General features: G+C 35.1%; 1 protein-coding gene across 7 annotated transcripts; it reads right to left on the bottom strand.

Moving 5' to 3' along the window:
• LOC120955942 (choline transporter-like 2) lies at positions 1-11775 on the bottom strand. Of its 7 annotated transcripts, none has more exons than XM_040377201.2 (10): positions 11657-11775; positions 7175-7226; positions 4705-4827; positions 4478-4641; positions 4209-4404; positions 3767-4002; positions 2294-2691; positions 1913-2228; positions 1167-1824; positions 1-1071 (listed from the first exon to the last, which is right to left on the bottom strand). In XM_040377201.2, the coding sequence occupies exons 2-10, from the start codon at positions 7206-7208 to the stop codon at positions 980-982; spliced, it is 2217 nt and encodes a 738-aa protein (XP_040233135.2). In that variant the 5' UTR covers positions 7209-7226; positions 11657-11775; the 3' UTR covers positions 1-979. The 7 variants fall into 7 exon arrangements, with proteins under 7 accessions (XP_040233135.2, XP_040233137.2, XP_040233133.2 ...); XM_040377203.2 differs by lacking the exon at positions 11657-11775 and adding an exon at positions 11429-11509; XM_040377199.2 differs by lacking the exons at positions 7175-7226; positions 11657-11775 and adding exons at positions 4988-5141; positions 5846-6545.

Raw genomic sequence — 11775 nt, 5'->3', positions numbered from 1 at the left:
TTTATTTAAAATAGTGTCAGTTTATTTTCAATGATCGATGAAATTCCACAATTTATTAATATTTATGAAACATATTCCCCATGCTTTGGTTTAAACCACAATAGAACACCATTGGCAGACTTTTCCGTTTTAATTGCTTCTTATGATTTCTAGATTTCAAAACGCCTGTTTTACAGTTTCTTTTTATTCAGAAGGAAAGGCTAGAACGTATTGCTTCACATTGAATATTAGTGTATACAATTCTTTTCAAAACTATAAGAACACCGAGTTTTTATGCTTTCTTCAATGTTTTCCACAACATTATGAATAAAACACGGGTGTAAGTTAAATTTGAAAAATTGATATTTTCATTACTATACCATTGTCAAAACAAGAAATCTGTTCCTTTGATCATCATTATAGTACAATCTAATGTTTCACTATCAATTCCAGATATGAATTTCCAATATTTACCGAACAGTACATACTTTGGTCGTATAGTTTTTTACTTACTGTAAATTACTGTATGTATATAGTAATTACAATTCATCTAGTGATGGTTGTAGAAATATTCAATACATTAGAAAATTATCAAGGTGTAATTTGCATTTATGAGTTTTGAATTCTTATAAGATCCACCAATATTATCAATCACAATATATTCTTGATTTAAATGCCTACTCTCATCTGTTCTTCTAAATTCTCGTTGAATTTCATTTCATCATACCCATGGTACGCATTATGTATAAATTAGTATCAAAATATAGACTTAAATTAGTTCATATGTGAACAAAATGACATACACTATTAAGCAGCTGTTTCATCCAAATATTTACAAATGGGCTGTATTGACTTAAAGGTTTAGAATTCTATGTGCGTGGAAATATTTGCTTGGTCACGCATTATCCAAATAGTCCATAGGAAGAACTGCAGTTGATTGGTGCTGCTACCCCGCGACAGTGTTGACGGTAGACAATAAATCTTTGGTGATATCTTCAATTTACTTTTGCTTCTTCCCCAATATTTTTTGCAATCCTCTGGACATATAAAACGGTCGTTCGGCACTGCCATCGTTTCGTTCTATGTCTTCCACTGTCATGGAGAGAGTTTAATAGTAAATATTAAAATATGTATGTATTTAATGCGTATTCTCGTGTAAGCCATACGTCGCTTGCATAGATACTTACAAAAACACAAAAATAAGGTGTCAACAGCAACAGAGTAAACGCTGAAGAATATGGACGCAATAATGAACGTTCCAATGAAAACGAGTACAGCTGGCACAAAAGGGTAATTTAGTTGCATCTTTGGTAGATCACTATCAAAATACGTGTACGTTACGGCTGCCATTCCAGAAGCAAGGAGTAACTTAGACAAGAAAAATAGGAATCCCGTAACCTTGTCCAATGCAATTACTCGGAGCACGTTTCGCGTAAGTAGGCTGAATGCATCTTTTGCACTTGAGCAGAAGTTTTTGCCATAGATTGCACACATAATGTAGGCATTTCTGTTTAAAAATTTCAAAAAACTTTCCAAGCACCAAAAAAAGCATCGACAGCAGCACAACACAGCACGAGTGAATCCATTATCGTACCGCTTAAGTTTATGGTCTACATATTCGAGAATGGCTCGAATAATTTTGCAAATAGCAATAATCAACGATCCGAAAGCCAATGTACCAAGATGATAGTAAACCGTGTGTGTAACGCCACGCGTCAACACAAAGAATGGAAGGCGTGATTTTTGGCGCGTCCAGTACCATGTGGCGAATGTGAAAGCAAGCACCATTTCGCTGAATGCGGATACAAAACAAATACACCAAAAAAATCCAATCACGTTTAAAGCCTGAAATTGAAATGAACAAAAAAGATAGGATCGTTACTTTACCATGAGCTTACAATATTTCTGAATAACACAACAGGATGATACTTACATGGAAGAATCTAACTATACCTGGGGTATCCACCTCTTGAAAGTGACATGCAGCATCAAGACATCGTTCTTGATCATAGATCCTACTAGTGTCTCGACAATTTTCATTGAATGCGACTGGATCACATATGTCACCTTCCATATATCCATTTGTGCAAACGCACGTTAAAGACGAGTTGAGTCCATTTACCTTGTATACAGGAACACCAATAGATGCTAAGAATAAAAGTACTAATAAAGAAAATACAATAACCACAGCCTGCAATATCCATGGTACAAGGGGGAAGAATACTGTCGAAAAACTGGCACTAACAGCTCTGAAAAATAAATGTAGCTTATATTTAGAAGAGCAGATGTTCAAGTATTTAATCTTTTTACTCACTTGCTGCCCTCCTTCAAAAGGGCGATGGCGATCACGATCCTTTTTCGTAAGACCAATACAACCAATAGTAAGACGATCAATATAACTGATAAGGCAATCAGTATCCACAGCCAGGTTTGATCTGACTTAAACCAGGAATTTACCAAAGAACTAAGATTTGGAGACACGTTCACATGTGCTGCTACCGGATTGGCACGGATTTGCTGGTATTGCCGGAAGCTGTAGTAAACTCCATAGCTTAGCGCAGTAATTACTCCAATAATCGAAATCCATACTAGAGGTTTTGCTATCCATCGAAGCATCGCGATGAGAATTAAACTAGCCAAGACAGAACATGCTATGAAAACTAATATCATGCGCCAAGATTCCAAAATATCTTCCACTATCATTTGACTAGTCTGAAATACAGACAGAACGCATACAAAAATATTATTCAATAATGAAAATAATGTTCAATCTAGTGTTTATAGCATTGCTTATATTGCTGAAATTACTGCTAGAGAATCTACTTGGTTAGTACATTTTAGGAAATAATGGAGATAGTCGTAGTATGCTCATCCTTAACAAAGAAATAACAAAATGAATGTTAAATTATTTGAATTTACGAATAATGATGAGTGAAAATGAGTGTAGATTCAAATAAAGCTTCATCCATTCATTCGCATAGAACAAAGTTAGAAGAACTGTGATATTGTGGATTGTTATTAAATAAGGAGTAATAATTAAAGGATTATGTTTAAGATTGCCTTTTTTTAATGTTTGCAATACCAAATGATAGTTTAAATATTTTAACTTTATAATTAAAAGATGAATGTTATAATTGAAAAAAAATAATAGCAAAAAATTTACTTAAAATAGTGCTATATTTAAAATATATTAAGAAAAACCGTATCATGTAACGTTACAGGGATTTAGAGAATTAGAGAATATTTACACGAATGAATAAGAAAGGCTAAACCATCGTTTCACAACAATGGCAGTGCACCTACCCCGATAAAAAGTTTCAAATTTTTTATTGCCACATCTATTGATCGCTGGACATTACGAGCCCCATTAGTGATTGTCCCCATGTCAGGAATGCATCGTTTTGAGACTGACAAACCATACACAGTCCCGATCGTGGCATAATGTCATGGTCATAGATGATTTTGAAAGTACGAAATTGTTACAAATAATATATGAAAAGAAAAGACGACGAAGTCAATATAAGTATTACTGCATTTCAAGGAAAATGTTTACGTGAATAATATGTTTGTTTTGTGGGAATTAGTAAGCGTTATTTACTAAAAAAAGAAGCCTGTAAATTCCCTAAGAGTGTAAATGAAAGACAGAGGTTTAAGAGTTAATTTGTTACAATGTATAATAACTGTCTTAACTTGGTTATTAGCTTGTGTTAAAACTACAGGGTGAAAGATTTCGATGTGAAATATATAATAAAACACAACAAAAGCGAACGAACGGAAAAACACAAACCTGATGCACGCTATTGTTTTTCGTTAGAACGGATATGAGATTATTCACGTATCTTGCCAAAAAAGATTGTAGTTTAGAAATTTTTTCTTCCAAAATATTTTCAAGTTCGCGTTGTTCTTTACACTGTTCGGCTGAGGTTTGAAATTTGGTACTTGTAATGGGCGGCTGTTGTCGAAACTGTTTCGGTATGAGAGTACATTGTCCCTCCGGAATGTTAGAAACGCATCGGTTTACCACTGGAAGTAATAATGGTTAAAGGTTAACTAAAGAGCAAGTCATATCTCATATCAGCCATTGCCCGTTGGAAACTTTATCAATATTTTTAAGGTAAATGTTGGAATCCAAATTGTTCATGACTACAGTACATGCGTTACAGATATAACAGACAACACATGGCTACATGAATTTAAGCATGGATTGGAAATATTTGGTTGATACTTACATGGAGTGCTTTTTTGCATTGTCTGTGCACATCTCTGTGATTTGATATATTGTCGAATAATTTGGCATGTTGTTAGGTCGGATTTCTTAACATTTTGCTTACATATTAATTTGGAACGGATTTCATTAACATTGGAAGGATTGCAGTTTGCGGATTCGAAATCAAAATCTTGATTTGGGCATTGACTTACACAAACCTGCAAAAAAAAATCAATACAATAATGGAATTTATTATGGACTGTTGACAAATGCATTGAACGCCATACCAACCTGTGTAGTGCTGCATCCTGAAATAGGCACATCGATTTTAGCACATTCAGTTATGTTGAAAAACACAAGGTAAGGTTCGTCACGAACTTCGCTATCTACGCCACATTTTCGTCCATCTGAGTCAATTGGCACAAGCAATCGATTTAAATCGCCATGTTGAACAGCTACGTAAAAGAAATGAAGCTTTATCAAGTTTATGATGCCGTGCGTTAGTTAACTCTACTTACCATAGTACGCTACGTAACCCCAGGCGCAGAGAAAAGTAACAAACAAAAATAAACACGGAAGATCCGTACAGGACCTTTTGGATAGAGGTCCTTTAAAGTCAGGATCATATTTGAGTGGTTCACCTGTAGTGAAATGAGATTAAACAGACGACATTCGGGTAAACGAGCACATTTATAATATTTATAACATTAAGTGTGTCATTGAAACTAAAAAAAGAGGCGAATGAGGCCAATCGGCTCAAAACCTCTATAAAAAAAAGAATCTAAAACATAAACGGCTTACTTTCAGTTGGCTGTTGAATGTCTTCTTTAGAATATTTTGTAACACGATCTGTACTGCCACAGCACAACCCCATGGTACAAATTGGGAATGAATTTCAATATCACTCTCTTCTGCAGTCCAAATACTTAATGCAGTTTGTTTGTCTTTTGGAATTCTTCAACGCGTGGAAAAAGTAAATATGATAAGATAACGCATTTATCTCGCTGTATCAATTTGGAGATTACTAAAATAAACGCAGGCATGTGTATAAAACCATTTCTAGCTTGTGTTGGTATGGAACGCGTCGAACCGTTACTCATACAGTATGGGTTGAAAACATCAACAAAACATGAGCAGTTTTGCGTGGTATGTGGAATTGAAAGCATTGGTATACCAGGAAGTTTAGGTGTCAGAAATACATATGCGATATGGATATATCAAATATGTGTTAGGTTAACGATACATTATTTTTCCTAAGATGTACATGTTATAACAATGGGACAAGGACTGAATCTTTTTTATTTATACAAAATGATTTATTCTTTACATAGACAAATCAACTTTTGAAATACACTTTTTTGAAATACAAGAAAAATAATGTATACAAATGTAGGTACGTGTGACCCAATTTGGCACATTGGCAACTTTTTTTTATTTTAATGACAGTAAAATAGCTCTATTATGACAACTGTGCTTAGAATAACTAAAACATAAACTATTTCGGAAATGTAGCCACGTATAAATCGGGTTGTCTAGTTTTTACACGCAAAGCACGTCATCGTCTACGTAAGCAAGAAGCCCCTTAAATGTTATGGTAGTTTTTTGGTGTATGCTAGCGCACCATCAAACTTCACACCGTTTGCTAACAAACAGTCACACCTACGCATACAATTTTATTCTCACGAGACGCAATCTGTACACCACACTTGTTCAAAGAGTTGTATTAACAAAGCTGAGGTTCGATCGTTTGCCTCACTATCACACTGAAGATCAGCGTTCGATCGACAGCTGACCGCACTGAGCTGCAAAACGTTACTGATTGTCCTATCCTTAGGTCCAGAATCAAGTGACACAACAGCCGACACATGTACATTGCTGACTACGCAGGTAGGCTTTATATGACGACATGCATTGAAAGCTACTGTTGCCTGATGCTTTACTTGGAGTAAACTATTCTATCGCTGGGTTCGAATGCAACCGCATCTGGGATGCAGTTTTGTACTTAAATGCACGAGGCTACTATATGCACCAGATCGGGCTCAAGGTCACTGCATATATAGAAATCTAACCTGATGCATTCGATCGCTAATTATTGCTGTAATGTGTTTCATCTACTTTAAAGGTTCGCTCATTCTCTCTCTCTTTCCTTCTCGTTTTCACATCTCTCTCTTTAAGTTTCTCTTGCTATCTTTGATTGTCTCTCTCTTTCTCTTTATATTTCTTTTTCAAAATTTCCGTCTCCTTTACACAGCTGTACACGTAAAAAGCTATGTCGTTTTAGATGTGTATTTATCTCGTTATTCCCGTACTGCCACCCATATATTTCCTCGCCCGATAGCGCATGTACTTATTGAAATGGTAGAGATGTAATATTGAAATTGAATCTTTCATTATCATTCGATATATTCCGCCTTGCATTTAGTTTACAAGTGACGAAACATGTAAACATACTTATGTCGACAATTACAATGTGATAGAGAATGTGTTCATTCTATTCGAGCGAATGCAACAAAATTATAACCATCGAATCGAATGCACTTTTTGACTGTCTTAGACACTTTAAAATAATTCGTTTAGTCGTTTTCATTTTGGCGGGATCTATAAACGTGTATGTGCTGCTTGTAGTTTGTTACGAATTTTATGTTTCGTAAATTTGAACGCACCAAGTAACGTATTTGAACAAAATTTCAGAATATTTAAACTTAGACAAACATGGCAAAATGATTGGAATAGCAAATAGAATACCAAAGATTTGTGTAAACTACAACATCACATAGAATGAAAAACATTAAAAAAAAATATATATATATATATATATCAACTCGTGCTTAACTTAGCAACATGCCCGTCATGGGTTCAAGCCCCGAATATATATATTATATATATATATTATATATGTATATATATATATATATATATATATATATATATATTTTTTTTTTATTATTTTTTTTTAATAATTTAACATTACATAAACACTGTACTCACCTAGCCCTTTGTCACTATTTGCACAGCAGGGCATTATGCAGAAATAGTTCGCCTATAGATAAAATACAAAAAGAAAACATAACAAGTTAATACACAATTAAATCACTACCAAATCTAGCCCAGCTTTTCCCCCCATGTAGAGTGCATTTCCGGTTATAAACCGCTGATCTAGCCATTATGTTCACCCAGTGCCTTTCTGATTCTTTTCGTTTCGTTAAATGCTACAGTTTGTACTGAGCAACCGTGTTCTTTATCTTTACACGAGTGATTTAGTTTGTATCGCAACTGCAAACAACAACATTTCTTTGTAGGTTTGCTTTAAGTGGCTGATGAAGTATTAGAAGCGATTTCCGTAAATAGTATCATGAATCATTGTCCTTTACCTATAGGCAGGCGTTTTATTTGAAGTACAGTATTTCCCAGAGATACGAGACACTCGAGTTGCGTGAATTTGAGATACGCCAATTTTAATATGTTGATAGTTTATATGTCAATTCCGTGCAGTTATCTCCAACAATTTCCAAATGAAAAATAAATGCTAAAAGTTTGAAACAGCTAAAAAGTTAGAAATAAATTTTCTTGTATATAAGATCAACTAAAACCAAAAATAACTATTCGTCTTCTTTGGCACAATAACCTGCCTGTACTCACTAGGAAAGTGGGCTCGCCTTTCAGTGACTTATTGTTACGATAGCAGGATAGTCAAGTCCTACGTATGGGGGCACGGTCTATTCGGGGCTTGAACCCATGACGGGCATGTTGCTAAGTTAAGCACGAGTTGAGGACTGCACCACCAGACCGGCCCGAAAAATGACAATTGATCAACTATATTTTGTCGCGTTAAAAAGCGATATTCGACATATGCGAAAATACGCGAATTACGCGAATATCTCCGGAACCTATTATTCGCATAACTCGGGAAAATACTGTATGCTAAAGATTTCCTCAAAAATCTTTGATAATAGGTCGTGTGATAAAAACTGACAAGGACGCTAATTATCCGATTATGATTTCAATTCAATTGGATTGATATACATAGATACCATTTACGTTAGTTCACGTGCCTCACGACATTTCATAAATGTCACAAAATTTAATCAACCTTATTTAGCATAAAAAGGTACAAGCGTAACGTAATGATAAGTTACAGATAATAGTTGTGGCCTAGATGTGTTTCAGACCATTGAAATGTATCTTGGGTGAAGTTGCATACCGGTTTTTTTTACATTTCGTAATATGGTTTTGGTAGTATGATGTGCTAAAAAAATTATCGAAGCTAAGTAATTGGAACTATCTATTTTATTAAGTTTATTTTAAAGATATTTAGAAGAAAAAAAGGAATGGATCTTCTACATTGCATGTAATATCAAAACATCGTTTAGAATACAATGTGAACAGTATTATAGCTACAAGTTGTTTTTCCATAGATGTCACAGATTGTATTTGATTATCGTTACATTTTCAGTTCATTCATATGATTTTCAATACATATAAAGCCCTTAGTGGAACAGTATTCATCATTCGAGTTCTATCCAATTAATAATTACGTTTCACTTTTAGGGATTTCAGCATTTTTATGCAAACAAAGATGCATTTTAAAATCGTTTCCTTTTTTCTGTTTGTGATAGTACTTTTAAGAAACTTCGGAACATCGATCGCCTTCGAAAACATGTATCGTAAAACCCCCCCAAACTCACATCAGCTTGTGACGTGTTATGAGGAGGTCTTGAAAAATTAATGTGATGCAAAGACAACAATAGACAGCGATGAAAAGCATTTCGCAAGCTGTGAAAAATGCTTGACATGGCTAACATTGAAAATTTACTCTGAAACCCTGTTAAGCTATTCTCTTTGAAAACTGACTAAGTACGCCTTGCAATGGTCGAACCGAACGTTCTGAACTGTAGCTATATTTCTTCTTTTATTTGGCATAACGTCTAACGCGGACATGCCCGCCTATTCGAGACATAATTGAGAATCACGGGACTATAACGGACCTAGCTTGAATTCATGATGGACATATTATTAAGTAGTACGAGATTACAACTGTACTACGGGAAAAAATAGTATATACCCTGATTACAGGATTTTCCTATTTCACATAACCTGCCTACTGATAGGCAAACCTAACAATTAACTTAGAGCTTTGAACATTAGTTATTAAGGCCGGTCTAGAACAACAAATGTTGAGAAAGCTAACCATTTTAATCCGAATCAATCAATAATAAATGAATAAGTTTACAAACAGAGTAGGACTTTGCCGGACTTCAGTTAAAAAAAAAAAAAAACTTTGAAACCTATTAAAGACGGAATAACTTCGGCTTTGGATTATTGAATTTAATAAGGCCAAACGGTTTTTACAATGCTAACGGAAGTTCATGCTGTGTAATGAAAAGAACAAAAAGTGGGAAATAAAAATGATGTAATTATGTATGAATATAGCAGTGAGATTTTCTTCGACCGGGAATGGTTGAGCACAGAATGTTATTTATTTTTAAACATGTTCGAACAGTTCAACCGGCGGATGTTTGGCAGATGGAATTGATTCGAAATAAAATCTGTACAATGAAGCAAACATAGTAATACAAACTTAACTGTGTTAGGTACACACTTAAGCTTAGTGATTTTTGTTATCAATTATAATTACTTTTTCTTCTTCTTCCGTGTAAAGACGTACGCAAGTCATAACGCCGGTCTTTACACAATAGATTTACTAGACTAATTTGTAAATGGTTCTTCAGTTAATTAATTCCTTGGTACATTATATTTGAGCTCGAGTTTCAAGAGCAGTTGGTAAAGAGTTCCAATACAGCATTCAATAAGTAAACAATAAAAAAAGCAGTTTATAATAATTTAAAGTCTTATATAAAGTTTTATAAGGAATTGTATAAGGAATCTGCGAACATGAAATGAAAGTAAATAAATAAAAATCGCCGTATATATTAAAGCTTCTGATATTCAAATCAACTGTAGACAACTCAAATAACTCAATTCATATGAAATCGTAAAACTGATAAATATCTTTAGAGCAGATCTTGTTTTTAATATTCTTCTGGTACAACAAAGCTATAGATCTTTGCTTGTACACACATATACCCCCCCCCCCCCCCCCAACCCCCTTCACACACACACACACACACACACACACACACACATGCGAATGGATAATGGCATATACATCCACATTCATTGTTGTTGTGCCAATTAACTGATTCCACAATTGGGACTGCTAGCGCCGCAGTAGCGACATCTGGAAAAGTTTAGAGTTTGCGTGAAAGTCCATATAAAAAAAATTATGTCTATTTTTTCTATACCAAGTTTCACGCACACGAGCTGTCAAACGGCGGCGCTGGCATCTCCAATTGGTTAAGGTTATGTCAAACTCAAATTCCAAGCTTGGCCATTTGGAATAAAGCATTCGCTGACACCGAGCAGTAGCGAACGAAACAATTACACCATTGCACAATATGCCAGACAACAAAGGCAATTCAGAAAGAATTATAGCGGCCACTCTCGGCATGCATTTGGGCGTATGAATCACTTTTTTATTTTATTTTTTCAAATGGAACTCAACAGGTAGTTGTAAGTCGCCAAATGTGCAAGCTACAGTAGCAATATTGAACGTATTTGTAAATTTTATGGAAAATTCTGGCGCGTACTGTGTATAAGATTCATACTAAATCGATACAAACCGCAAAATGGTTTCATCAATACTATTACGAAACATTATTACAATATTAGAATACGTCGTTGTTCTTCGCCCTATAACTAAAAACAAACTGTTGACCTTGTTTTAACTTGTGCCCGTCAGCTGACTAGGCGGTCTGCAAATTTAGCGGGTTTTAAACCGGTTCATAAATAGTAACTCGTGCGTTAGCTATGGATGCTTTGAAGTGCCTCTCACAAAGAGAATATAACAAACTCAGAGAATCGAGAACATGGGAAGGCTATCTCTGTGTTTGTGTTGTTATCCTATTCTCAATTGCACAATTCGTGCAAGTTGGAGTGAAAGATGCTACACACTTTCTACTCTCCTATTTCATCAGATCTGCGAATGCTGCGCCCTTTGGCCGCCGAAGTAATCAACCATAATGTATTGTGGTATGTGTGTGGTGCTTAGAGAGTTCTGCGACCTCTCTTTGTTTTTGAAAATACAATGCACTCGAGAATGAACTGCACTTTGATTTCTTCTATGACAACTATTCACGTGCGATTGCATATTGATTGATTAAACTCGGTTTGTTTATATCTTACAACACTTTCACCACGAAACCACGATTGGAAACCACTTTCTCTTTCGACTTTTCTCCTTTTACTATCGCGCTGCTTTGAATAATTGTGTTACCGTACAGTTGTAAATACACAATTGGATGCAAATTACATCGTTTGAACATTGTGGCTCAGTGTTGAATACCACTAACACATAAAAAACAACACTTGCTCTGCTTTAACAAAGCCAAAGCATGGCTGTTATATTCGTACCTGATCGTTTGTCCGGCGGAATTTCCGAAGCGAACTGAACTGACTCACAGCAAAATAACGAATGAAAATGTGTGTATATTAGACCGGTTTCTTTATTCTATCACGCTGGTGTTTCTCGC

The sequence above is a fragment of the Anopheles coluzzii genome, chromosome 3 (genome assembly GCF_943734685.1).
Source record: "Anopheles coluzzii chromosome 3, AcolN3, whole genome shotgun sequence".
Lineage (NCBI taxonomy): Eukaryota > Metazoa > Arthropoda > Insecta > Diptera > Culicidae > Anopheles > Anopheles coluzzii.
This window is presented reverse-complemented; position numbering and strand designations above follow the sequence as displayed.